The sequence below is a fragment of the Protopterus annectens genome, chromosome 2.part1, assembly GCF_019279795.1.
Source record: "Protopterus annectens isolate FY-2018-M chromosome 2.part1, PAN1.0, whole genome shotgun sequence".
Lineage (NCBI taxonomy): Eukaryota > Metazoa > Chordata > Ceratodontiformes > Protopteridae > Protopterus > Protopterus annectens.
Window position 1 is genome coordinate 489,474,866 of NC_056729.1, and position 26,734 is coordinate 489,501,599.

The 26,734-nt window shown below is 40.4% G+C and overlaps 1 protein-coding gene across 2 annotated transcripts in view; it reads right to left on the reverse strand.

Annotated features, from left to right (window-relative positions):
• Positions 1–26,734, reverse strand: part of MRPL10 (mitochondrial ribosomal protein L10) — a 348,343-nt gene that overhangs the window by 31,499 nt on the left and 290,110 nt on the right. For both annotated transcript variants that reach the window (XM_044062287.1, XM_044062286.1), the window contains one exon: positions 11,159–11,303. In XM_044062287.1, coding sequence (XP_043918222.1) covers positions 11,159–11,303 — 145 coding nt within the window. The remainder of the gene's footprint in view (positions 1–11,158; positions 11,304–26,734) is intronic.

Genomic DNA, 26,734 nt, shown 5'->3' on the forward strand with positions numbered 1-26,734 from the left:
GGAGCAGTCAGTTGAGAAGGGCTTGGAAGTTTTAAAGTTAAGTCATTGAGACAGTTTACCATAGGGGGAGTCTTACTACTCCCGGATTTGGAAGTGGGAGCCTCCCACTGCTTAGTCCTGTGCGTATCTTGGGACTGAAGCCTGCTGGTTCTAGGTTTGGACAGAGAAGGCCTGGAAAAGGCAGGAAAGTACCAATTCTTAGAGGGCCAATGCCTACTAAATCTTGGAGGTTGTACCTATAGGAAATCTTTAATAGTTTGCATAGATTTAGCTTTTTCTTCCATCTTTGTCAGTACTTCTGCTTTGTTGCCAAAGAGGCGGTCCTGATTTAAAAGAGCATCCAGCAATTTAGCTTTAACATGATCTGGCAAAGATTGCTCCTTAAGCCAAGCATGCCTTCTAAGTACAGACCCAGTGACAGAAGCACTGCAAGATGCCTCTAGCGAATCAAAACCACATAGCAAAGTATGTTTTCCAACTTGTTCAGCAGAATGCATTAAATCCTGTAAATCCTTATTTTCAGCACAGTCAGGACTCAACATAATTTTCTGTTTAAGTAATCCAATGATATGCTGCTGATACTTTAACATATGAAACGGGCAGTTTAAGGCCATAATGGCCAAGGTTGCAGAAGTGTAAACCTTCTTACCCCATCTATCCAGCACCCTGGAATCTCTATCAGAGGGGGTAGGATTTTTGGCAGTAGTAGCCTTAATGCCCTTGGGTCCCTGTGAAATGGTCTCAGGATCCGCATAGGATTTTTAAAAAGGAACTTGTGAGAGTCAGGAACTCTGTAATATCTATCATGTTTTCTGGGAGCAGGAGGTAAAGAATCGGGGGTCAAGCTAGATTCCGAAAAGGCATCATCCACAATGTCCAGTACAGGGGGAACAGCTAAAGGCCTGTGTTGGGGCAGAAGTAAGAAATCCCTAAGCCTCTTTTTAAAATCAGAGTAATCCTGGCTTTCCCAGCGGAAATGCTCCCTAAGAGCATGTAAAGTTTCACCAAAAGAGAAATCCTCTGGAGGGAAAGCAGAGGGAACAGAGTCCTCTGCATCACAATCCTCATAGGTAGATAAGGGTAAATCCTGGTCATCAGACAGAAATTAATCCTGATCAGAAGTATCATAGGCAAATGCAGTCCTAGGTCTCTTAAGGGGGAAGGATGGCTTCCCCTGATTAAAGTCATAAGGTCTTCAGCCATTCTTATTTGTTTTTCAGGCATAGAGACCTGACCATGAGGCGTCGTTTTTTTAGGCATGGTTCGGGTTTTAGGCCTTGAAGAAGGAGATGGCGTCGGTTTAATATGCAAGTCAGTAGGCCTGAATACACCCTCAGAAGCCAGTGCCTGCACAGTGGCTCCAGACCAATCCAAGGTAGAGACATCCGCAGGTTCCACATTTGAAGTATCTCGTGGCATACCAGACTCCGAATGGGTCTCAGTAGAGGCCTGCGAATCTGAAGTAACGATTATTAGGGGCTGCAAAATCGCCTCACTGAGTACTGGCGAACTGGCAACTAGCTTAGGAGAAGTGCTGTCGGCAGCTTTGGACCTAGGCAGCCTGTCTCTTGCCTTTATCTTTGCGTTTTTTCGGGTCGGTAATCGGATTGCTTACCGAAGACATATCTGGATAATTGAACCGAGTACCAAAATATTTAGAGGCGTAAATATACAGACTCCGAATAGTTCGCTGTTTAAATAAGGCACAAAACCGACAGTGAGGTATGTCGTGGTCAGGGCCTAGGCAAGGAATACAGTACGAATGAAAATCTTTATGAGGTATTTGCTTTCCACAAGAAAAGCAATTATTGACTTTTAATGACATCGGTTTAGATCAAGAAAAAGTTTCCCCAATGGGGTACTTAGCTTTAGATGAAGACTTCCGTTCTGAAACTCGAAAATGAAAATTTCAGGAGTCGGCTGACCGGCACTTGCGGACTGCTTCTGGCACCACACGGCAAGAATGACTGACGTAATGGTGTCGGCTGCATGCTTTATACCCCTGACTACCTGACGTCATGGAAGATGAGAGAGCAACTTATGCAGGACCCAAGACTAACCCAAATGTGATGACTGCAACAGTGAAATATGAAGAACATCAATTTGGCCAGCACTGGCGACTTCAGGAGTCTGTGCACAACCCGCTTCATGTCACCATCATATAGGTTCCTAGTGGACCTGGAGGATAGAGAAGGAGAACGAGATCTCTTCAAAATGGGAGATCTCAAAGTAGGGGAGACCGGTGGAATGTCAGTGGACCGGCTCTGAGACACAGGGGCTGAAGGACCAGGCTTGTCAATAATGATGACCTCCATCAGTTCCAAGGGCTGTGGAGTCAAGGAGGCAGATGGCTTAGAAAGTTTTGACAATTTTTCTGCAGGCTCTGACTGAGCCAAAGAGACAGGTGATGGCCTTTTGGATGGTTTGTCCTTCTTTGAAGAAGAAGTACTCTGCACAGCTTCCTCAAAGGTTGGCTTTAAGAGACCCTTGAGAATCAATTTGTTTCTCCTCTCCTGTAACAAGCGTACACTAAAGGAGTGGCAGAAAGTACAATCCTCCTGTAAATGAATAGCCCTTAGGTAGTATATGCAAATGACATGTCCGTCTGTGATTGACATTTTCTGTGTACATTTCTGATATTTCTTAAAGCTTGAAGGCTTATGCTTTTTAGAGTCTTTAGACGTGATAGAGAAAGTTCCCAAAAGGGATTACAAAGGCAACTAACTCAGAACATTGATATATAACACACACTAATCTAATAAACACTACGCATCTAAGTGTAAGATAAATTAGAAAACTAACTCTGACAAAAGGGAGAGCACTAGGACCTCTAACATAAATGGACCTAGATACCAAGGAATAATGCACACATGCAGACACTAATACTACCAGCTCTCTAACTAAAATGGGTGATTAGCTCTCCAATTTAAATGAGCTAAATGACCAACTAACTAACTGCAAGAGTATACTAAACAGCACACCACTACAATAAGCTATGGGATACAATAAGGCCTGTGAAATAAATGACGGCCCAACAACAGCAACCAACAGTAGAGAGAGATAAAGTAAGCTACACACTAAATCTGTCTAATGCTACAAAAACACTATAAATGTAAGAATCCTAAAATTTGAAGCCAAGTGAAAAAAAGACAAAAACTTAGTCACAGCCAAGAAGAGCACATCCAACCTCGTAAAGTGGCAAACGAGATCTGGGGAGTTGCACCACTGCATCATGGGATATCTACCTGCCACGAGCCAGGTTTGAGACTTCCAACTGTGTATTCGGCCGAGTTGGTGCAGAGGATTGGCTCCGAACCCATCCAAATAAGAATGAAGGTGAGATAGGACAACAAAACATCATTTGACTAAAGCTAGTTTTTGGAAAGATTTGGATCTGAATATTAGCCACCACCTGGGAGAAGACAAAAGTCAAAAGATAATGAAGCCCTCTAGGCTTCTACTTTAGTGCTATGCAGGTAAGTATGACTGTTTTCTGCCTACACAGGAGATCCAAGAGAGGAAGCCTGAAGGGGGATCAGGAGCTGAGAGTTTACCTACTGCACTTGGCTAGAATGGGTCAAGTTCAAGCCTTTTATCTGTAATTTGAATGACTGTATACAAGAGTTGCTTACAACCAGACCACTTATTTAATGGGTTAACTAGGTTCTGCATGCTGTCAACAGCCCACTTTTCTAATAACCTACAGTGTCCCATCAAAAATTGAGATTTTTCTCAATTTGACTTCTACTACTTCCTCACATGGATTACTGTGTACCTACAACTTTCTTGGTGAAAAATACTCCTCTCAATGCTGCATCCTCTATGCCTTTATGTCTTCCTGTGCTCTTAATCAAACTAGTTCATTACTACCACCCATCCAAACACACAAAACGTTCATTCCTCCCTGCACCTTACTCATTTTAATACACACTAACCTATTGCCATACTTGTATCCTCTTATTAACTGGGATTTGGAAACCTGCTGTAACCATACACTTATTAATCCAGGTTGACCACTACATTGTAAATGGGCAATACTCAACTAATCTAAGCCATAACTAGGGCAGTGTGAATGATACAATCTGGTATTGTGCATGGTCAACAGCTGGCAATGGGGTGCGATTCCAAAAACTGTATTCAGATATCAGGCCGTTAAATCACTGCTTCATAAAAGAATGAGGATGCTGTTTTTGTGGTTGCAGTTAGAAGCTCAGTGTAGTAGTAACTGTAACGAGCAACCGGCTACAGCTACAGAACCTTTTTTTGGGTCATCAAGTCACAGTTAAGGTGAGGCTGCAGTCTGGTGAACTGCCTAGGGCACCAGATGATTTAGCTAAGGTTCTTAAGCTAGCTAGCTCGCACAAAGTGCAAGTACTTTATGACTCTCACGTATTCCTGTTATTCAATGTATCACTCTTTTGCAATTTCTTACACAATTCTTATCATCCTTTACTTGAAGCCAAACTTGGACATGTTTGGCATATTCCATATACTTCCTACCCAGTCTGCAATTAACCAATCTAGTAAAACCTTATTTTAAAATTCCCTTCTTTTTTCATGAGATCTGCAATTTGCCCTTGCTGAAGAATCCTTTATCTTCTGAAAATATTATCTGACTACTTACCTCACTTCTTAACAGCTGTTCGCCAACTTACTTTTACTGCTATTCTCCCTTTCTCAACTGAGCACTGGTTATGAATGTGAAACAAAAATTTGCAAGTGCCTCATATTTGAACCTTATCTACATCACATACAAACCACTTCTGGATATCAAAATACCAGTGGCATTTTACAAGATGCCAAATCTACTAAGTATGCAATGAATTACTATTTGTGTTATGAGGTATAAAAAAAAACAGCCAAACGTCTCTACTTCCTTCTTACTACCTCCAGTGTTGTTTTCTAATCAATGGATTGCCCATCTGTAATTGTAAAAGCTCCTCTGAATCAAATTATGCACCTCTGAGAACCAAAGGTACTACTCCATTTGTCGTAACAAGAAAATGAGATTTAAAAAACAAACACTGTTTTTGGAATAAAACACATTTCCTTGTGAAGGCAAGTGGAGGAGTTCCTTTGGTTCTTAGAACTTTGTTTTGTCCTTCAGTACCTTGGCTGTGAATCATTTTGCTAAATTACACAGCTCACCCAACTTACCCTGCTTCATCATCTCCATTCCAACAAAATCTTATTACTTACTTATCTCAGTCTTCACCTTAACTCATGACTGTCACATTCTAAATTCAAACATTTTCCACACGTTCATCTGTTCAATGAGTTCACTTACTCCTCATATCCTCTGTGAAGGATGCCAACCTAGCTAGATAGAATTTTCTAGATAATTCTATGTCATTGTAAATATTAATATAATCCACAGGCTTGTTTTTACAAATGTAAGAAAACTGTGTTATATGTTGAACTTCAAAAATGTAACCACAGTGTACCCTGCTGGAAGAAAGCTGTTGAGTAAAGAATTACCACTGTGCTTGATCTCAAGCTCGGAGACAGGATGCCTGGGCTAGCAAATTCTTTCTATTGTTTAAGACAGAGATAATTACTAGATTTTACATGTAAAAGTGTATTTTATTGCTGTGGCTTACTGGCCATGTGTAGCTTACAAAGAAATGTAAATTTTGAGTTTGTTAGCCTGGGAACTAAAGGAGAAGTGATAAAAATTATGTAATGTGAAATGACTCAGCAGTACTGTGTATTATCAATTTACGACTTTCCCAGACAGAAAGACTGAGCATTTTGTATCTCGTCTTGGATATAGTAAGAACATCCACTCACCAGCACTTGCTTGCTCTGTATGTAAGTAATATCTAGAACAGTAATTTCTGTTAGAGATAGAAAAATAGCTACATTAGTCTAGCTGTTTTCTATATTTATGTGAGACTATCCTACACTGTTGTTTTAAAGTATTTTCTGAACTCTGTAATGTCATCATGTTGAAGTAATAAGTATTGTCTGGTGTTTTTATTATTTATTATTAAATATTTTTCAATGTTTCAACTGTGGCTGTTTTGTGTTGAGATAATTTAAGCTCTAGAGTACTTGCATGTATTTGGTGATACTGTACAAAGCCACTCCAATAGACTTGCTGTTTGTCACACTTACTAATTGGATAATAATAATATTGCACAGTAAAATTGGACACCCTTTGGTAAGGGCCCTTATAGTAGCTGATAAGGGTAGTTGGTGGCAGTGGATTACTACCTTATAGCCTGGGTGGAAGGGGGCATAGCTGGAGAACCTGTGCCAGCCTACCCAAGGAGCGTCTGTGTGTCTGTATATAAACCAAATCTCAAAGTGTATGTGTGTCAGCTACTTGGGCAGGGACACGAAGGACTGGTTGGACAGTGAGGGTACGGGAGGCTTTGGCTTGACTACTCCACTGAGATCTGAACCCTATAGCTGTGCCAGTGGGGAGTCTTATTGGGGACCTGGAGAGAAAGGGAGAAACCAGCCCCAGACTGACTGTGATCTCTGTGTGCTCTTAAGGGAAATTATACTTTACCCATGTGTGTACTTGTTAACCCCCCAATGTGCGCACCCCTCACTGATGTTAGTGGTGCGGATTGAGGCTCCTTGATTACTGGGTCAGTATGCGGGCATCACATATTAACAGTTTGGCAGTGGTGGGATATCCACATTAAGTATTAATTGGTTGATAGTGGTGAGTTAGCCACATCACATATTAACTGGCTTGTAGTGGTGTGGATAGTGAATTCCTGGAGCTTGTGTACAGTGATCACTGAAAGTGTTTTTGTAGTCTAAATCAGCCACGCAGTGAACATTCAGAGTTCAGATCACAATTTCTTTAGTTAGTCAGGGAGAGCAGGCAAGCATGTCTGCAGAGGAATATGGCAAGCTGACAAGGAGCCACTTGACTGAGATGTGCCAGGCTAAAGGACTGGTGCATGGAAATCTGACTAAAGCAGACATGACTGCAGCTCTGGGCACAGCTGCAGCAGAAAATAGCAACCAGGAGAACGATCAGACTGGCCGTGGAGATGTACAACACTCAGAATGGACAGCTCAACCTTTCTACAGAGGACTTAAAAATCCGTCTGGAGCTAAAGAGACTTGAGCTGGAGGCCAGGCATTTGGAAATGGAAGCTGAGTTGAAGGACAGGCAGAGCCAACATGAAAATGAGATGCTGACTCTTCGCCAGAGTCATGGAGGTAATGGGGAAGGGAGTAGCTGGACCCCAGAAGCACATAAGGTCAGTAAATTTCTTCCACAGTTTACAGAGGGGGATAATTTTGATAATTTCATCATATGTTTGAAAGGGTATGTAAACAGTATGATGTTGACCAAAGACTCTGGGTATGGTTCCTGACCCCCTCGCTCCATGGCAAAGTCGTAAATGTACTTTCCAAACTGTCTGATCATGACTTTTTAAATTATAATGTTGTAAAGAATTGGCTGTTAGAATTTTTTAAGCTAACACCTGAAACTTGAAGAAAAAAGTTCCGGGAGCACAGACGCAAGGCAGATGAAAGTGTGTGTGAATATGTTGCTGAACTAAGCACTTATTTTCATAATTGGGTGAGTGACTGTCAGGTCACTACTTTTGAAGGGCTGGCAGACATTTTGGTGAGGGAACAAGCCCTTAGCACTTTGCCTGAGGATATGAGGATCTGGTTAGCTGATAGACAATGTTCTACTATAGATGAGTTGGAGAAGAAGGGCGACCTATACCTAGCAAGCAGGGCATCCCTGCACAAGAAAGGGACATCCAGTGCTACTCATGGGTCAAAGGGAACCCATGATGGGCAGCCCAGACTGCACCAACAGAATCTGCCAGTAGCAGGGGAAGCCACTAGTCCTGGTACACTTCCAGGACCTAGGGTTAAATGTTTTGAATGCAACCAGTGGGGCCATGTGGTATAACGATGTCCACGGAGGCAAGGTGGGGAACAAAAGGTGAGAGCCAGTAAGTGGGAAGGACAAAATGCCAATAGTAGGTTGTCTTGAGACAACAGGGATACCAAACTACCATCCTGCAGATGTCCTGATAGGAAGGATTTTGATGAGGCAGTACCATGTGTTCATGCAGTTACACTCAATTTGGCATGGAGATGAGCATGTGGGTCTGGTAGCCTAGGGGAGACCCAGACAGACTGCACACTTGCAGCCAGGACTGATGAGGTGGATACCTCAGGGAGGGAGCTACGCAGTAGCAGTGAGACTGAAGGTCAGCCACAACTGCATGTGGATACTGATGTTCCCTTGGACAGACTGACTGCAAAGGTAGAGGTGAGTAGTAGTACTAAGGCTGACAGTGAGGCACCACTGTCAGAGGATGCCAGACTTCCTGTGGAAGGGGAGCTGGGAAGGGTTACAAAGAGAGTTGAGACGGGCTCAGCTCTCAGACCCTACATTATAAGGCCTGAGACAGGTAGCTAGGGAGACACCTGATTCTCAGGGGAAGCTGGATTATGTATACTGGGACAAATGGTTACTGTACAGAGAGTGGACCCCTGAGGGAGGGCTAGAGGGTGAGAGAATACAGTAGCTGGTAGTGCCTAGAGCCTACCCTTCTGGCGATTCTAGCCATAGCCCATGATATTCCCTTTGCAGGTCATATATGCATAAAACGTACAAAGAGACGTATTATGCAGCACTTCTATTAGCCTGGAATTTCCAGAGATGTAACAGGGTACTGCAGAACCTGTGAGCAGTGCCAAAAGGTAGGCAAGGCAGGAGATGAGGTGAAAGCTCCTTTGATGGCTTTGCCTGTGACTGAGGAGCCATTCCAGAGGGTAGCTATGGATATTGTAGAGCCTCTGCATATCCCAAGTTCCACAGGAAAAAAGTATATCCTAGTGGTAGGAGATTATGCTTCAAGATACCCTGAGGCAGTGGCTTTGTCCTCTACTGAGGCAGAAAAGGTGGCAAATGCTTGGTTAGAGATTTTCAGTAGGGTAGGTTTCCCAAAAGAAATACTGACTGACAGAGGTCCCAATTTCATGTCAGACCTGCTGGTTTGTCTGTGGAAGTACTGTGGGGTGAAGCACCTAAAGACCACCCCCTACCATCCCCAGACAAATGGCCTTGTTGAGAGGTTAAACTCTACACTCAAGTTTATGCTATGGGCATTTGCAGACCAGTTTAAGAGGAATGGGACAAATATTTGCCCCATCTGTTTGCTTAGAGAGAGGTTCCCCAGGAATCCGCAGGTTTTTCACCCTTTGAGTTGTTGTATGGACATAGGGTGACCCCCTCCTCTAGACTTGATTCGTGATGAGTGGGAGGGTGAGTGTGAATATCACAAGGAGTCTGTTGTGGCATATGTCCTAAACCTCAGGACAAGGCTCAGGGAACTCATGGGCTAGGCCCAGGAGAACCTGGCAGAAGCCCAACAGTAGAAAAAGGTATGGTATGACAGGAATGCTCGAGCGTATGCAGTAGGGTAGCAGGTAATGGTTCTCATTCCTGTCAAACACAACAAGCTGCAAGCAGCTTGGGAGGGACCCTACAAAGTGGTAAGGAAGGTCAGTGATGTTAATGGTAGAACTGCTAGGCAGGAAGGCAGGGGCACAAATTGTACCATGTTAACATGATGAAATCTTACCATGATAGGGAGGCCTTTGTGCTGAGTATTTGCAGTGGATTGCAGGAGGAGTCTGAGGGAGATCTGGTGACTGAGGAGGAATCGCAGGCACCTCCTTCCTGTACCAGAATTGTTACTGCAGCGTACAGGCTCAGACATTGTTCCTGTTCCAGAACATGTCGTACCATCTGATTCCAGTCCTAAGAATGTTCTCGACACTCCAAAGGTTGAACACTCTAAAGAAATGAGTCCAGTTGCTAAGCCTGAATCCCAGTTTTACATCACATAATTTGGTCGCTTACCCAGACCAGGTGTGATATACATGGCGACTTGGACATAATTGTATATACATACATAGTTTTGTATAATGCATGATAAAAGCTATGTACCACTTGCATGTTAACGGATATCCTCTGTATCATGTTTTCCAAAAACAGTGAGGCTTTAGAGCACAGCGTGTTGTGCGTCTTTAAGAAGCATAACAAGTGATGAACGTGTACATATAAATAATGGTTATGTGTTGTACCTAGTGCCATTTTGAAAGTGCAGCCAGACAGTAGGCATGTCAGAATGAATGTAGTTAGTTTGTATGTAAGTTACCTTAAAGTCAATAACTATAACCACAATGCGTTTGTACACAATAAAGCTGCTTGAACAGAACCCAGGAAGACTCATCTATTATATCAAGACAAGACGAATGATATCCCCCGTCTTGGACTCTTCCACCCATCTTACCCTTTGCTTAGGCAAGACGGGAAAGGAAAATGGGAGCACTCTGAATACATGCTATATTACTGAAAGAGAAATTAACACTTTAGGAAATCTTCATAGGACTAAATGCATCTCTGAGCCCAATAAAGCATAACACTGGGCATGGTACAGGTAAACAAATGAAGGGGAGGAAGAATGCTGAAATAAAATTTTCTCCATGTGCCATCATATAAATGTAATGCAATGCAATACTGGCAACCAGAACAATCAGGAATCATCCAAACAAAATGGGCGGGCCAAGTCATGCTTTTTTTTTTTTTTTTGCTGAAAACACCTGCCTTTCTATATTACAAGAACAGATGTGACATTTAAATACAAGAGCAAGTGTCAACAAACTTCATTCTTTGAATTCAGATCTGGTTCTTTCATCACTGCTCCAAATTATTTTGAGGCAACATTTTTACGCAATGTAAAACAAAGGGGTAAAGTCCATGGGTTGTTCATAAGCTTCACTCTACAGTCCTGGATTTCATTTCTACAATCGTCCCTTGTATGCTATGTGACTCAACAGCAAAGCACTTAAACAGATGCTGGTCCCAAGTCATCCGGGAAAAAAGATACCTCTACCTGATGGGCTTAATGACAGAATTAATAATAATAATTATTATTATTAATAATAATAACAAAAACAATAAAAACAGACTAGGGCTGACAAGTTTTTATAGGACTATAGAACTTACATTACCTAAAGACTTTGCATATGAGGTACTATTATGAATGGCCAATAAAGTCGCCACACTCTCTTAACTAATTTAAGAAATGTTAGTTAAAAAATATTTTATCAGAACCGCTTCCCAGACAACAAATAATGCTGAACAAACTCTTACCAAGTAAATTAATTTGTGGGGCGCTTCTCATAGCTTGCAGTAACTCCTTTACCTTTGCTTCCTTACTCACAACTAAAAGATTATGACCGCTAATAAGTGGAAGCAAGTTCTGGTAAGGTGATGTAGACAAATAAGAGCGGAGCACCTAAAAATAAAAAGACAAAAGTGAATATGAATAAATACATAAAGTAACATTTTCTGTACTTTACAAGCACTATCACAGTGCTTCAGCAATACGGCATCCAACACTGACTAGGCTCTACATGAAGGATAAAGTTATGAAAAAATGCAGTATGCAAATGATAATTTAAAAGCATAAAGTCATAAATAAAGGCAGTTAAGTGAAGAAGAATGTTCTATACAATGTCTCAGAAATACCTGTACTGGAAATCATTAAAATAAAGTATAGCACATTATCTGGAAAAAAGCTACATTCAACTGTTGGACTCTCAGTGATTTGGCATTCTCTGGTTGCATTCATGGGGGCTCAAGCATGGGTCTGTTGTGTCATACTGCAAAATAACCAATACAGAACTGCTTTCAGATCTAAAAACATTTTAGTAGTAGATGAACACTTGGTTACAAACTTCACGTGATCTGTCTTGCATATTTTTCAAAACATATTCTACATACCCTTCTAGGATCCCAATTTCTTGCTTTCTCCAGTTAAAAATGGAATCAAACCTGCAAAAATACAGTTAACTGACAATATCACACAACTACAAGCATGAAAGTTTTTTCCAACAGCATGCTCTACTGTCTCGGTGCTGCACCTTGAAGCAGCACAGTAATTACTAACAACTGTTTTACCCTACTTGTATAGGCTTGTCTGCAATGCATACAACACCCTGATAAAATTCCAGGTAGTCTCTCATATACTCCAATTGGAGGAAAATACCTGAATATTTGAAGGAGTTTCAGGGTAGAACGTGCTCTTAGAACTGAAGTAAAGGCAATATAATGCTTAGTAAAAACATGCACTGAAGACCAAGATGCGGTGTCACATGAGTGCTGTATTACCCACTCTTGAATCAAGCAGTACATACAGCCACCACAATGGTGGAATGTCACATCACTGACTAATAATCAGTCCACTTTCTGGTAACAAAATGTTATATAGCTGGAAATCTGTCGAGGTTAATGTTTACTTTATTACAGAACATTCTCTGCCAAGATAAAAGAAGCAAACAATAGACCCTAAAGTCTCCTAGCTGTACAGTATCAAGCTCTATCACCCGCTCATCTAATGCCTTTTAAATAAACAAATTGCATCAATTTTTCCAATTCTAATAGGCAGACAACTCCACTGTCAAGTAGTTCTAAAATGAAAAGAATTACCCAAAACTTGACTTTTACATTTAGGGATTATCAGGAAAAAGCACAGTTGTGCAAGTTTAACTTATCGTAACAGTAGATGTTCGAATGATCACTGCTGTAGTAGCCTTAGCTATATGGGTTATATTCTGCCAAGGATACAAGCGCCAGCCAGCTTCCAAAGCTTCAGGGCATATTCAAAAGCCCAGAATGACAGGCAGCTTAAGCCAAGTTGACTAAAGACAAGTTTGAGCGAAAAGCCCTTCAGAGCTTTCCTGTCAGCAGAAAGATGAAGGTTGAGCCCTGACAAGACCAGGAATAAGAAAAAAAAATTTCCACACCCAGGAATTAAAAAAAAAAAAAAAAAAAATACAAGGAGGGCAGCAGTGATCATTCTAACATCTACTGTTATGGTTAAGTTCAATTTACCCATCTTACTGTCTTCAATATATTGATCACTACTACTGCAGTAGCCTTAGTTATATGGCTAGATTACCACTGCTAACTATAATTAGGAGGTGGAAGGAGAATGGTCCAGAAGCCCGTAGAGACTGCTTCTAGCAAACCATGATCTAGACCTACAGAAGGAATCCAGCTTATAGTGTTTTGTAAAAGTATGCAGACAGGATCAAGTAGCAGCTTCTAGGATATGTCTAGTACCTAACCCTCAAGTAGCAGCTTCTAGGATATGTCTAGTATCCAACCCTTTCTGAATAAGCCAACATCCTTGTAGAGTGGGACTTTGCCCTGCCTGGAAAGTACAGCTGTGTACCTACCATAAATGTAGATGTTCGAGTGTATTCACTGTTGCAGTCATTACACTTGGGTTATCCTGCTGGCAGGCTACCCGCAGTCGGTCTGAATTCCAAAGTCCTGGTCCGGCAGTATATAAGGGTATATAGGGGTATATAAGATGCAGCCGACGCCATTTTCTTCAGTTTTTCATGCCCCAGATGTCAGGTGCCCTCAAGAAGGAAGGCAATACATATTGCTTATAAAACCATACACTAAAATAAACAATACCTTCATCTACAAGCAAATACACCACATAGGTTGTATAGGACAGAGAAGCATAGATAAGTCCCAGCAAAGAAAGGGGGTGGGGGTGGGTAACCTGGACTGCAACAGTGAATACACTCAAACATCTACATTTATAGTAGGTACACAACTGTACTATGTTCGTGTTTCACTGTTGCAGTCATTACACTTGGGTTGAATCCCAAAGCTGAGGTAAGGCGGCTGGGTCTAAATAGGATTAGGAGTTGCTATGAGGCCCTGCAGAACTGCGCTGGCAAAGCCTGCTCTGGATTTAGAGTAAAGAGGCAAGTGATAATGCTTGGTAAAAGTGTGCACTGAACTCCAAGTTGCAGCCTCCAAAATTTCCTTGGTTGGTCCTCCTCTGAGAAAGGCTGCTGAAGTGGCTGCTGCCCTGGTAGAATGTGGCCTAATATTCTTAGGCACTGATTTGCCATGCTGTGCATAGCAGAAACAAATGCAGTGTCCTATCCATTTTGAAATAGTCTGCTTTGAAATAGCCTTTCCTTGTGATCCTGCAGCATATGCTACTAACAGTTGCTCAGTTTTTCTGAAAGCTTTTGTTTTGTCCAAGTAGAAGCGTAGCTGCCTGTGTATGTCCAAAGAGTGCAAAAGTTTCTCCCCTTTATTCTGGGGAGTTGGATAAAATGTTGGCAAATGAATGGTTTGGTTAAGAGCCACACTGGGTACTACCTTTGGCATAAATGTTGGCTTTGTCCTTAGAAAAACCCTGTCCGGATGAAAAATGATAAAAGGTTCCACTACCATTAATGCCTGTAACTCTGAGAGACTTCTTGCTGAAGTTATTGCTAGGAGCAGAGCAGTTTTCCATAAGAATTTTATCTCAGCTGTATTGGCTGGCTCAAAAGGAGGCAGTGTGAGCTTTTCCGAGGTCCCATGTAGGAATCTGTGCTCTCCTTGGGGGTCTTATGTTTTTTGCCCCTCTGAGGTACTGTCTTAGCAGTGGAAGTGAGAAAATAGGAGGTTCCGTATTGTAATGAGCTGAAATGGCAGAGGCATGGATCTTAATTGATGAGAAGGATAGGCCTTTGTCCAGCATCTCAGTTAGGTATTGTAAAATCTGAGGAATATTTGGAACAAGAGGTTCATGTCCTTGTGCCTGGTTCCAAGCACAGAATCTCTTCCATTTTTCTGCATACGATTTCCTGGTGCTGGGCCTCCTGACTTCCAAAATGACATCCATAACAGCTTTAGAGAGAGGTGTGTTCTGAGTGGCTATATTATTTGCCATACAGCCAGATTTAAGGTTCTGAGTTGGCTGTGCAGGATCTGATTGTTTTGTTGAGTCAGAAGATGAGGAATTTGAGGTAAAGTCCAGGCTGGGCCTTGAGACAAGCTCTTTAGGATTGAGTACCAGTGCTGGCATGGCCAGTCTGGGGCAATCAGAATCATTTTTGGTTTCTCTTGTCTGACTTTTAAGAGTACCTTGGGGAGGAGAGGCAGTGGTGGAAAGGCATAAACTGTTAGGGTTTGCCAGCTGAATGATAAAGCATCCACTTTCCATGCTTGTGAGTGATAAGTCCTTGTGCAGAATCTCTGTAGTTAGCAGTTGTGAGAGGAGGCAAAAAGATCATTTCCTTGTTATCATGCTGAAGACTTGTGGATCTAGTTTCCACTCGTGAGGGTCCATGAGGTTTCTGCTTAGTTAGTCTGCCAGAGTATTTTTCTTTCCTGGCAGGAATTGAGCCTGCAGATGTACTTTATAGGTCAGTGCTGTGTTCCACAAAGTCATGGCTTGCCTGCAGAGGGGGTAGGAATGTGTGCCCCCTTGCTTGTTTATGTAATACATAACTGTAGTATTGTCCGTCTTTAGCAATAGTTGTCCCGGATGTAGTAGATCCTTGAAGGCTGTCAGGGCATTCTGTACAGCTAGTATCTCTTTTTGATTGATATGAAGATGCATTTGGTCTGTGGGCCACGTGCCCTGAATACATTTTCCTGCCATGTGTGCCCCCAGGCATAATCCGATGCATCTCTTGTTAGTGTCTGCCTGGCTGTGGGTAAAGTGAAAGGCTGTCCCTTGTTGTGGTGACAGGCCGGTGCCCACCACTGAAACTCTTGTTGCAGGCAGGGAATAAGAGTTATTATTGTTTCCAGTCTGTGGCAATGTTGAGTCCAAACACTTTTTAGATACCACTGTAGCTTCCTCATATGCAGTCTTGCATATGGAATTAGCAGGATGCAGGATGCCATGAAGCCCAAAGCCTGCAGAATTTTTCTTGCATGTAGCTGGGTCTTTGTTGCCATCATTTGAAAGTAATGAGTCAGTTGCCTTTGCTTGTCTGGCGTCAGATAAGCCATCTGGGCAGTTGTATTTAAGCTTGCACCCAGGATTATTATCTCTTGAGAGGGCACTAGTTTTGATTTCTTTTCGTTTACTGTGTACCCTAGGCAAATTAGTAATCTTTTTACGAACGCCAGATGCTTCAGTAGAATGTCCTTGCTCTCTGCTTGAATAAGGCAGTCGTCCAAGTAGGGATATATTTGAATTCCTTTTTGTCTGCAAAATGCAATTACTGGTGCCACGCATTTTGTGAAGACCCTGGGTGCAATAGATAAGCCAAAGGACAGTGCAGAGAATTGGTAATGCATTGAGTCAGATATGAATCTGAGGTATCTTCTGCAAGATGGTCTGATTGGGATATGCAGGTATGCCTCTGAGGTCCAAAGTAACTAGCCAAGCCTTCTTGCCCAGCATGGGTAGAAGTTGCTGCAGTGTCAACACTTTGAATTTTGGAACGTCCAGGAAAGTGTTCAGAATAGACAGGTCCAGTATTGGTCTCCAGGCTTTGTCCTTTCTGGGTACCAAGAAATGTCTTGAGCAAAATCCTTGCCCCTGCTCTTGCTGCGGTACTTTTTGAATAGCCCTCATGTCCATGAGAGCAGAAATTTGTTTTTGTGCCTCTGCCCATTGATTGTGTGGCAGGTCTGGCATACCTTTTGACCTTGGTAGGGTGTGATAGTGGAACCTGTAACCCTGAGAAACAATATTCAGTACCCATTTGTCCTGTGTGATCATGTGCCAATTTTGTGAGAAAAGTGCTAGTTTTCCCCTAAGGGTGCTGCCAAAAGGTAAGTGCTTGGCATTTGTACAGGAAAGTCATTGGGACTGTTTCCTATAAGGTTGCGATCTGTCTTCTCTGCCTTTGGGGACTGAAGCACCCCATTGTTTAGGTCTGTATGAGCCTTGGAGCTGAGATCTGCCACTTGGGCGTCTGTATCTGCCTCTTTGTGGCCTGTCTGACACTGGAAAGGACCAATTTTTAGAAGGCCAGTTCCTGCTAAATCTACGTGGCTGAACCTGTAAGAAATCCTTTACTGTCTGCATTGATTTTATTTTATCCTCCATTTTCTTTAACACTTCTTCTGCCTAAACACCAAACAAAGTATCATGCTGTAATGGAGCATCCAATAATTTTGCTTTAACATGATCAGGTAAACTCTGTTCTTTTAACCAAGCATTTCTTTGAATGACAGAACCTGTAACTGTGGCTCTGCAAGATGCCTCTAATGAATCAAAACCACATTGCAAGGTATGCTTTCCCATTTGTTCAGCTGCATGCAATAAATCCTGCATTTCCTTGTTTTCAGGACATTCAGAGCTTGTAAGCATTTTCTGTTTTAGCAAAGACATTGGGTATTGTTGATATTTAAGCATGTGAAACTGCCAGTTTAAAGCCCTTACAGCTAAAGTAGCAGAGGTGTAAACTTTTTTCCCCCATCTGTCCAGTGGCTCTAGAATCCCTATCAGAGGGAACAGGGTTTTTTGCATTGGAAGCCTTGACCTCTTTGGGACCCTGAGAAACCGTTTCTGGATCAGCAGCAGGGTTTTTATAAAGAAATTTATGAGAATCTGGAACCCTGTAGTACCTATCTGGCTTAACAGGTGCAGGGGGTAAAGAATCAGGAGTCAAACTGGATTCAGAAAATACATCAACAATATCTAGTACAGGGGGGATAGCAAAAGGCCTGTGCTGAAGCAATAAAAGAAAGTCTCTGAGCCTTTTCTTGGATTCTGAATAATCCTGGCTCTCCCAATGGAAATGTTCCCTCATGGTGTGCAGGGTTTCCCCAAAAGAGTAGTCCTCAGGAGGAGAGGCTGAAGGGATAGATTCTTTAGCATCAGAGTCCTCATAGGGAGGAAGAGAACATCCCTGTTCTGGAGAGGAATCAGAAGAAATCGAAACCTGGTCAGAGGAATCATAGTCAGTGTCTTGCCTAGGCGTTTTATCAGGATGGGGATGGGAATCCCTGATCAAAGTAATTAGGTCCGCAGCCATTTTGAGCATCTTGTTTCTTTGGCATGTATGACTGTCCAGGAGAATGCTGTACTTGTTTCTTTGTCTTTAAAGGTGTTTTAGACTTTGCCTTGGCTGCTGAAGTGGTCTTGATAGTAAGCTGTGTAGGTCTGAAAACACCCTCAGAAGCCGATGCCTGCTCAGCAGCTTCAGACCCATCTGAGGGAATAGTTTCCGTTGGCCCAATACCTTGAGTTTCCAAAGGCCTAGCTGTCTCCACATGGGAGTCGGAGGCGACCTGTGGCTCTGAGGTAGCGGGTGTCGGGGGCTGCAAAAGCACCTCAATGAAAAAGGGCGACTGGCCTAGAAGAGGCTTCATCGTCAGTTTATGGACCTCGGATGCCTGTCTTTTTCTTTGTCCTTGCGCTTTTTATGGACTCCGGTCATCGGCTGTTTTGACGGCATTATATAGTTAAACCTTCGGCCAAAGTAATGTAAAGCAAAATCGAAATGACGCTTAATAGTGCTTTGGTTGAATCTAGCACAAAACCGACAACTAGCAACGTCGTAGTCAGGGCCTAGGCAAGGAATACAGTAAGAATGAAAGTCCTTATGAGGTATTTGCTTCCCACAAGAAATACAATTAACTTTTTCTGACATCTGTCTGGAGCAAGAAAAAGTTTCCCCAATGGGGTACTTGGCTTTATTGAAGACTTCGGATCTGAAGTTCAATTTCGAAAATCTCAGGAGTCGGCTGACCGGCACTTGCGAACTGCTTTTGCTTCGGGCACCGCGTGGCAAGAAAGACTGAAGAAAATGGCGTCGGCTGCATCTTGTATACCCCTGGCGCACTGACATCAGGGAAGAGGAGACCGCAACAGACGCCGGACCAGGACTTTGGAATTCAGGCTGACTGCGGGTAGCCTGCCAGCAGGATAGCCCAAGTGTAATGACTGCAACAGTGAAGCACGATGAACATCAGATATGTCACAGTGAATATAACAAAAGGTATTAGCCTTAGACAACAATTTGGGAATAGTCTGTTTTGACATTAGTTGTCCCTGCTTACCTTCACAAAAAATGAACCATTAATCTGATCTGAAAGATTTAGTTCTGTCAAGATACTACTAGAGTAGTCTGTGGACATTCAATGGATGGAGTATCCTTTCCCCTTTATTTTAGGTTCAGGAAAGAAAACAGGGAGATGGATAGTTTGAGACTTAAAGTAAACTCTGATACCACTTTAGGAATAAAAATTAGGATTAGATGTTAAAACATAAAATCCTGGTGTCGGAACGACCAAAGCTGAAACCAATCAAGTTGGTACAGTCTTCAAGACCACAAATGTCCACCAAGTAAATGATCCAAACAGCTCTTAGTAAAATTAATTCACCACATCAGACATAGGTAAAGCGCTTTCACCCATAAAGGACTTCCTCAGACCATATAACTTCATAGTGCAATAAAACATTTTATAAAAGAAAAGGCGCCAAACCATCACAATCAATTGACACCCATTAAAAAGAGCAATTACGCTACTGAAAATCCTATGCATATAAAGTAAAGCTATACTTAAAATGTATAAAGATAAAAATATGCGCTCACAAAATACATGTGCAAATACAACACATTCAAGGCATATATATAAAAATGGGAACAAACAAAAGCCAGCAAACGGTCCCCAAGGCTTTATTGATGTAAATGTAGTGTCAAAGACACTAAATCACACTCTCATCACCATGAATGTGAAAAATACATGCCTCAAACTAGTTTCGGTAAAATACCTTCTTCAGTGAGGAAAAGTAACTATCATAACTCCATTCAACAGACTCCATATTTATATAATTGCTTAGCCAATAAACAAATGGTTAGCAATAAACTGCTAACATAAATTATACAGAACATTCATTAAAGGAAATGCACTTCCAAAAAACATATGTTGTAAATAAAAATACACAAATTGTGCATAAATAATACTAAATCAACATAATAATATAGCCAAGATATGGTGTTAGATACCCTATAAATATATATAGTAATTTATAAATGGTCATTTAATCCAGGTGGAAAAAGGGCTCCCAAGTGTATAATCCAATATTTTTCTTTCTTGCTAAGAATACTCTGCCAACCTAACTGATTTTGTCTATTTCCCTGTACTTTGTCAATAACAGTGAATATAAATTTAGCAGATGAGTGCTTAATAGTATGTTGATACAGGGCATTACTGATTTTGTGATTACGAATGTCACTACGATGTTCTCCTATTCGGATTCTAAGGGACCGTGAGGTTTTGCCAACATAAAAAGCCTGACAATGACATGTGGCTAAGTAAATCACCCAACTAGTTGAACAATTTGCAAATATACAAGTATCAAATATCTTGCTAGTATTGGCACTAGAGAATTCTTTAATTTTATTTATACTTCCACAGGAGGTGCAATGGCCACAAGGGAAGGTCCCCAAAAGCTCATCCCCAGTGATAGTAAGTTGTCTATATGTTGCACCTCCACTATCCCGATGTTTATAGTGGGAAAATAACATACCCAAAGTTTTGCCCCTCCTGTAGGAAATGGAACATTGTTCAGTCAATATATGACGAAGATGGTCATTTGCCATAAGTATGTTCCAATTATTGTTCAACACATTTCTAATAAGTTGGTGATTTTTCCCAAAAGTAGTGATGAATCTAATGGTATCTCCCTTAACACCATCCTTCTTTTGATATTGTAAAAGATCTGATCTCTGCTGTTGATCTGTCCACACTCTGGCTCTAGAAATGTCCCTATATGGATAGCCTCTATCCAAAAATCTCCTATTTAAATCCTGTTTAGCATCTTCATAATCTAGCGGAGATGAATTAATACGCTTAATACGTAAATATTGTGATTTTGGAATGTTGCGGATGGTGTGACGTGGGTGCATACTTGAGGAATGAAGTAACGTGTTAAACTGTGGATATTTCCTATGTATTTTTGTATTTAGGGTATTGTCCTCATTACGATATACCGTAACATCCAAAAAGTCAATAGTAAACTTATGATATGTTACTGAGAATTCAATACCCCAAATATTGCTGTTCAAATGTTCCACAAATTCCATCAAATAATCTGCATCCGCACGCCACACCATCCAACAATCATCAAGATAGCGTCTCCAAATGTCCATCTCCTCTAAATAAATATTATGCAAGGGATCATATATAAGACATTCCTCCAGGTATGCCATAAAGAGGTCAGCATATATAGGGGCAAAAGAAGCCCCCATAGCTGTACCTCTTAGTTGCCAATAGCAATCACCCTGGAAGAAGAAAACATTCTTATTGAGGACATGCTCGGACATACATACTAATAAGGTGTTAAATCCAGGTGGATAGAGATCAGATCTTTGAAGCCAATAATCTAACGCCTGTAGGCCAGCCCAATGAGGGATACTCGTATACAACGATTTCACATCTAAAGTACACATTATCCATTCTGTGTATACTACAATTTTTGTGTTGGGATCTACTTCAGGAACTGTTTGTAGGAACATCTTCAGCGAATTACTCTGGGCCTACTAGCGTTTACCAAAGAGCATGAAAACGCTGATGTCTTGGCAATAATGGCGCCTTGTTTGTGAGGGTGTATCGCTCAACGGGTTTCTTCTTGACTTCTCTTTTGGATTGGGACAATATTTCTTGGCCAAATGGTGGTGAATATCAGCCATTAATCTGACTTGAACTATAATTTTATGTGAAGATGTCATGTTTATGTGGAACCATGTTTTAATGAGAGCGTACATTACGACATGTTATTAGAACAGATTATTATTCATAACCATTTCAATTTTTGAGATATTTTGATTCTCTATTATATCTTGGCTATAGGAGTTGGAATATAGTCACATGTTAAGCCTTTTTGGGTAACAATTAAGTCCCTTTTTGTGACTGATATTTAGGGCTTATGTGATATGTTCTTTCAACATGCATTTATGATTATATGTAATGAGGTCAGGGTTGGCAACCAAGTACATTGTAATGTCTTCATAAGCATGTTATACCCTTTTTGGTCAGGATATATGTATATTTGTATAGGGGGCTTTATTTCTTTCTATATTGAAATGGTTAGTGAACTCGGATTTATATGGGTTTATGGAACATATGTATATGGCAATTAGAAAACTTATTATTGCATTCATGCCTGATAATAGTTTATTAAACATATAAGGGCTATTTGATATTATCATTATACATATTATTTGTATATGAATGTTTAACCCTTATGATCTGGGGCTGTAATTTGTCATTGGATTACATTTATTCTTATTGTGGTCATTTGAGCCATATATACAGACACTTTGAATATTGACCATCATTTTTGAATGTTTGAGTGAGGACTAATCACATATTTAAGTTTGCTACCATCATAGATTTTTTACTTGTAGACTCTATCAGACTCAGGAAAGTACACAGATTGTTTATTGTCACTTTGAAACTACTTATATATGTACAACTGGCAATTAATGGATTATGTTATTGAATAGTTATTTGAATATATAGCTATGGGATTGTAATATCCATATATTATGATCTGTTTTTTGTGTGTGTAATTCTCTGAATTTATCTGTTGTACTTCAGTGCAAATTATTATTGCACTATGTTTACAGTTTATGGAATGTGGTGATTGTAGTTTTGTAATTTTTGTGATTAGTGAACCACATTTTTAGTTCAACTCATATTTTGATGGGATTTTGTCATAATTACACTGTTTGGCATTGCTAAATGTTAACCCTATAGTTGTTTGATGTTTCTAGAATAACTTAAGGGACATACAAGAGTATTATATCAGTGTATGGTGGGTGACTCCTTCCATTTGTTGTTTGTTATATAGTACAATTGAATGACATATGGAATTGGGTTTATGATGGAATGATATTATTTATATCTAAATTAGCAATAGACCATCATCACTTATTCCTTGATCCTTGAATCTATTTCATCCCTATATTGGGGTACTTCCTTGGATTGCTGCTCAACACACAGTATCTTAATATGGATTTAGATCAAATACTACAGGGGTTGTGTGCTGATAGGGAAGATATAGCCATTTTTGGCTTGGAAGATGTCCCAAGCAACAACCCAAATATAAACAACCCTAATAGTGAAGGGGGTTGTGATTTGGCATTCCGTAGGTTGGATAAGGGCCTCAGGGGCCTTAGAGCCAATATTTGGCACTTAAGGTTGTTCAAGGCCTATTTCTACAAAGGTTTGGCACCCAGAGGTCTTCGTATTAAGTTACGTCCTCTTGTAGGTAGATCTGAACAGAGACTTACAGAGGAATGGGATGATGCCCTGAGGAAGGGTTCAATGGTATTTGTTAAAATTTTATTGGATTATTATGAGAGAACAGTGGATGTTCTGCTCAAGGAGGTACAAGATCTAAGTATGGAATGCCAAAAATATAAGGATAGTACTAAATATTCCAGTTGTGTTGAGCGGCTGTCCAAGGAACTGACGACCTATGACAATATGGTGAAAGACAGAAAACTCAAAAAATTTTCTAGGGATACACATGATTATGAGAGAGGTCAACCCTTTCAGGTTCAAAGAAGTGTACGATTCAAGGATCTGGGATCTGGGGTGAATGGAGGAAGATCTAAGAAAAGACCTAGGTCTATTTTGAAACAACATGATTTGAGCTATACTAGTACATCAGGAGAGGAGTCATCCTACACTGACAGTGAGGGAGGTACCAGTGTCCAATCACCTCTAAAAAAGAAAACTCAATCTAAGTTCCCTTTAGATATGTTGGGAAATCCCGAGGGGGGAGGAAACATAAGAGTAGACATGAATACAGACTCAATGACAGGGCTAGTTCAGGCACTGCTGAACAAATAGCTGAACCTTTTGACAATGTCCTAAATTTGTCAGATCATACACTTACGAAAGAACAACATTGTATTCTCAATAAAGGATTGGGATTTGTCCCTAGTTTTTTCTCTGACCATTATTTGATATCAGTTGATGTGTTGGAATTTTGTAGAAAGTTGAATTTGAAAATTTTCTTTAATGATCAGAACAACTCTGCAACTCAAAGATCTACTGATTTTATTTTTAAAAAATCAACATTTCAACCTCCTATGAATAAGAACGCAGGGATCTTCCAACAAGCTGTATTGAGGGACTTGCATTTCCCACATTTCAATACCAATATAGCTCATGATAATATCACCTCTTTGGAGAGACAAGCTTTGTTAGAATTGAGACAAAATCATAAAATTGTTATTATTCAAGCGGACAAAGGGGGCGCAGTGGTTGTTTTGAACACTGATTATTATGTACAGGAAGGATTGAGACAATTGTCAGATACCCAGTGCTACATGCACATGGGGATAGATCCGACTCCCAGGTTTAAACAAGACATTGATTGATTCATTCAAGAGGCTGTACAAGAAGGAATTATCTCACAAAAGACTGCTCAACATCTTCAAGTCAGTGATCCACAAAAACAGATTCTGCATTTGTTACCTAAAATCCATAAATCTATTACTGCTCCCCCTGGGAGACCTATTGTGTCTTGACATGGATCCCTCACAGAACCTTTATCGGTTTTCCTAACATCATACCTCAAGCCATTATTGCCCATGGTCAGGGCTCGTATACAGGATACAACAGAATTTCTCAACATCATTGCTGATACACAATTAGATAAAAAATGGATAATGTGTACTTTAGATGTGAAATCGTTGTATACGAGTATCCCTCATTGGTTTGGCCTACAGGCGTTAGATTATTGGCTTCAAAGATCTGATCTCTATCCACCTGGATTTAACACCTTATTAGTATGCATGTCCGAGCATGTCCTCAATAAGAATGTTTTCTTCTTCCAGGGTGATTGCTATTGGCAACTAAGAGGTACAGCTATGGGGGCTTCTTTTGCCCCTATATATGCTGACCTCTTTATGGCATACCTGGAGGAATGTCTTATATATGATCCCTTGCATAATATTTATTTAGAGGAGATGGACATTTGGAGACGCTATCTTGATGATTGTTGGATGGTGTGGCGTGCGGATGCAGATTATTTGATGGAATTTGTGGAACATATGAACAGCAATATTTGGGGTATTGAATTCTCAGTAACATATCATAAGTTTACTGTTGACTTTTTGGATGTTACGGTATATCGTAATGAGGACAATACCCTAAATACAAAAATACATAGGAAATATCCACAGTTTAACACGTTACTTCATTCCTCAAATATGCACCCACGTCACACCATCCGCAACATTCCAAAATCACAATATTTACGTATTAAGCGTATTAATTCATCTCCGCTAGATTATGAAGATGCTAAACAGGATTTAAATAGGAGAGTTTTGGATAGAGGCTATCCATATAGGGACATTTCTAGAGCCAGAGTGTGGACAGATCAACAGCAGAGATCAGATCTTTTACAATATTAAAAGAAGGATGGTGTTAAGGGAGATACCATTAGATTCATCACTACTTTTGGGAAAAATCACCAACTTATTAGAAATGTGTTGAACAATAATTGGAACATACTTATGGCAAATGACCATCTTCGTCATATATTGACTGAACAATGTTCCATTTCCTACAGGAGGGGCAAAACTTTGGGTATGTTATTTTCCCACTATAAACATCGGGATAGTGGAGGTGCAACATATAGACAACTTACTATCACTGGGGATGAGCTTTTGGGGACCTTCCCTTGTGGCCATTGCACCTCCTGTGGAAGTATAAATAAAATTAAAGAATTCTCTAGTGCCAATACTAGCAAGATATTTGATACTCGTATATTTGCAAATTGTTCAACTAGTTGGGTGATTTACTTAGCCACATGTCATTGTCAGGCTTTTTATGTTGGCAAAACCTCACGGTCCCTTAGAATCCGAATAGGAGAACATCGTAGTGACATTTGTAATCACAAAATCAGTAATGCCCTGTATCAACATACTATTAAGCACTCATCTGCTAAATTTATATTCACTGTTATTGACAAAGTACAGGGAAATAGACAAAATCAGTTAGGTTGGCAGAGTATTCTTAGCAAGAAAGAAAAATATTGGATTATACACTTGGGAGCCCTTTTTCCACCTGGATTAAATGACCATTTATAAATTACTATATATATTTATAGGGTATCTAACACCATATCTTGGCTATATTATTATGTTGATTTAGTATTATTTATGCACAATTTGTGTATTTTTATTTACAACATATGTTTTTTGGAAGTGCATTTCCTTTAATGAATGTTCTGTATAATTTATGTTAGCAGTTTATTGCTAGCCATTTGTTTATTGGCTAAGCAATTATATAAATATGGAGTCTGTTGAATGGAGTTATGATAGTTACTTTTCCTCACTGAAGAAGGTATTTACCGAAACTAGTTTGAGGCATGTATTTTTCACATTCATGGTGATGAGAGTGTGATTTAGTGTCTTTGACACTACATTTACATCAATAAAGCCTTGGGGACCGTTTGCTGGCTTTTGTTTGTTCCTGTTCTGTTGTTGGGCCGTGCAAGCTTGAACGTGCGTGGGTTAGTGTGTCACTGATATATATAAAAATGAACATATAAATAAAATGTACACATCAATGTGCATATAGATGCCATATTAAAAAAAAAAATTATATATATATATTATATAGCCACATGTTAGAAACAATGGAAATGGCTGGTGATTCATGAAAACTATATCCAATACATCGCCAAACATATGCAATAATCATACACATATACAGTTCAAGCAATGAATCACTTAAGCCTTCTGTTCTTTAAAAAGGGCCTCAATGACACTAAGCCTTCTGTTCTTTAAAAAGGGCCTCAATGACACTGTCATTCAGACCAGGGTGTCTATCACTCCTTAGCCTAATAATCCACTTGGCCTCCTACGTCTCTGTCCTACTTCTAATATCTCCACCACAAGAATTAACAGGGATTCTCTCAATCACTTTAAA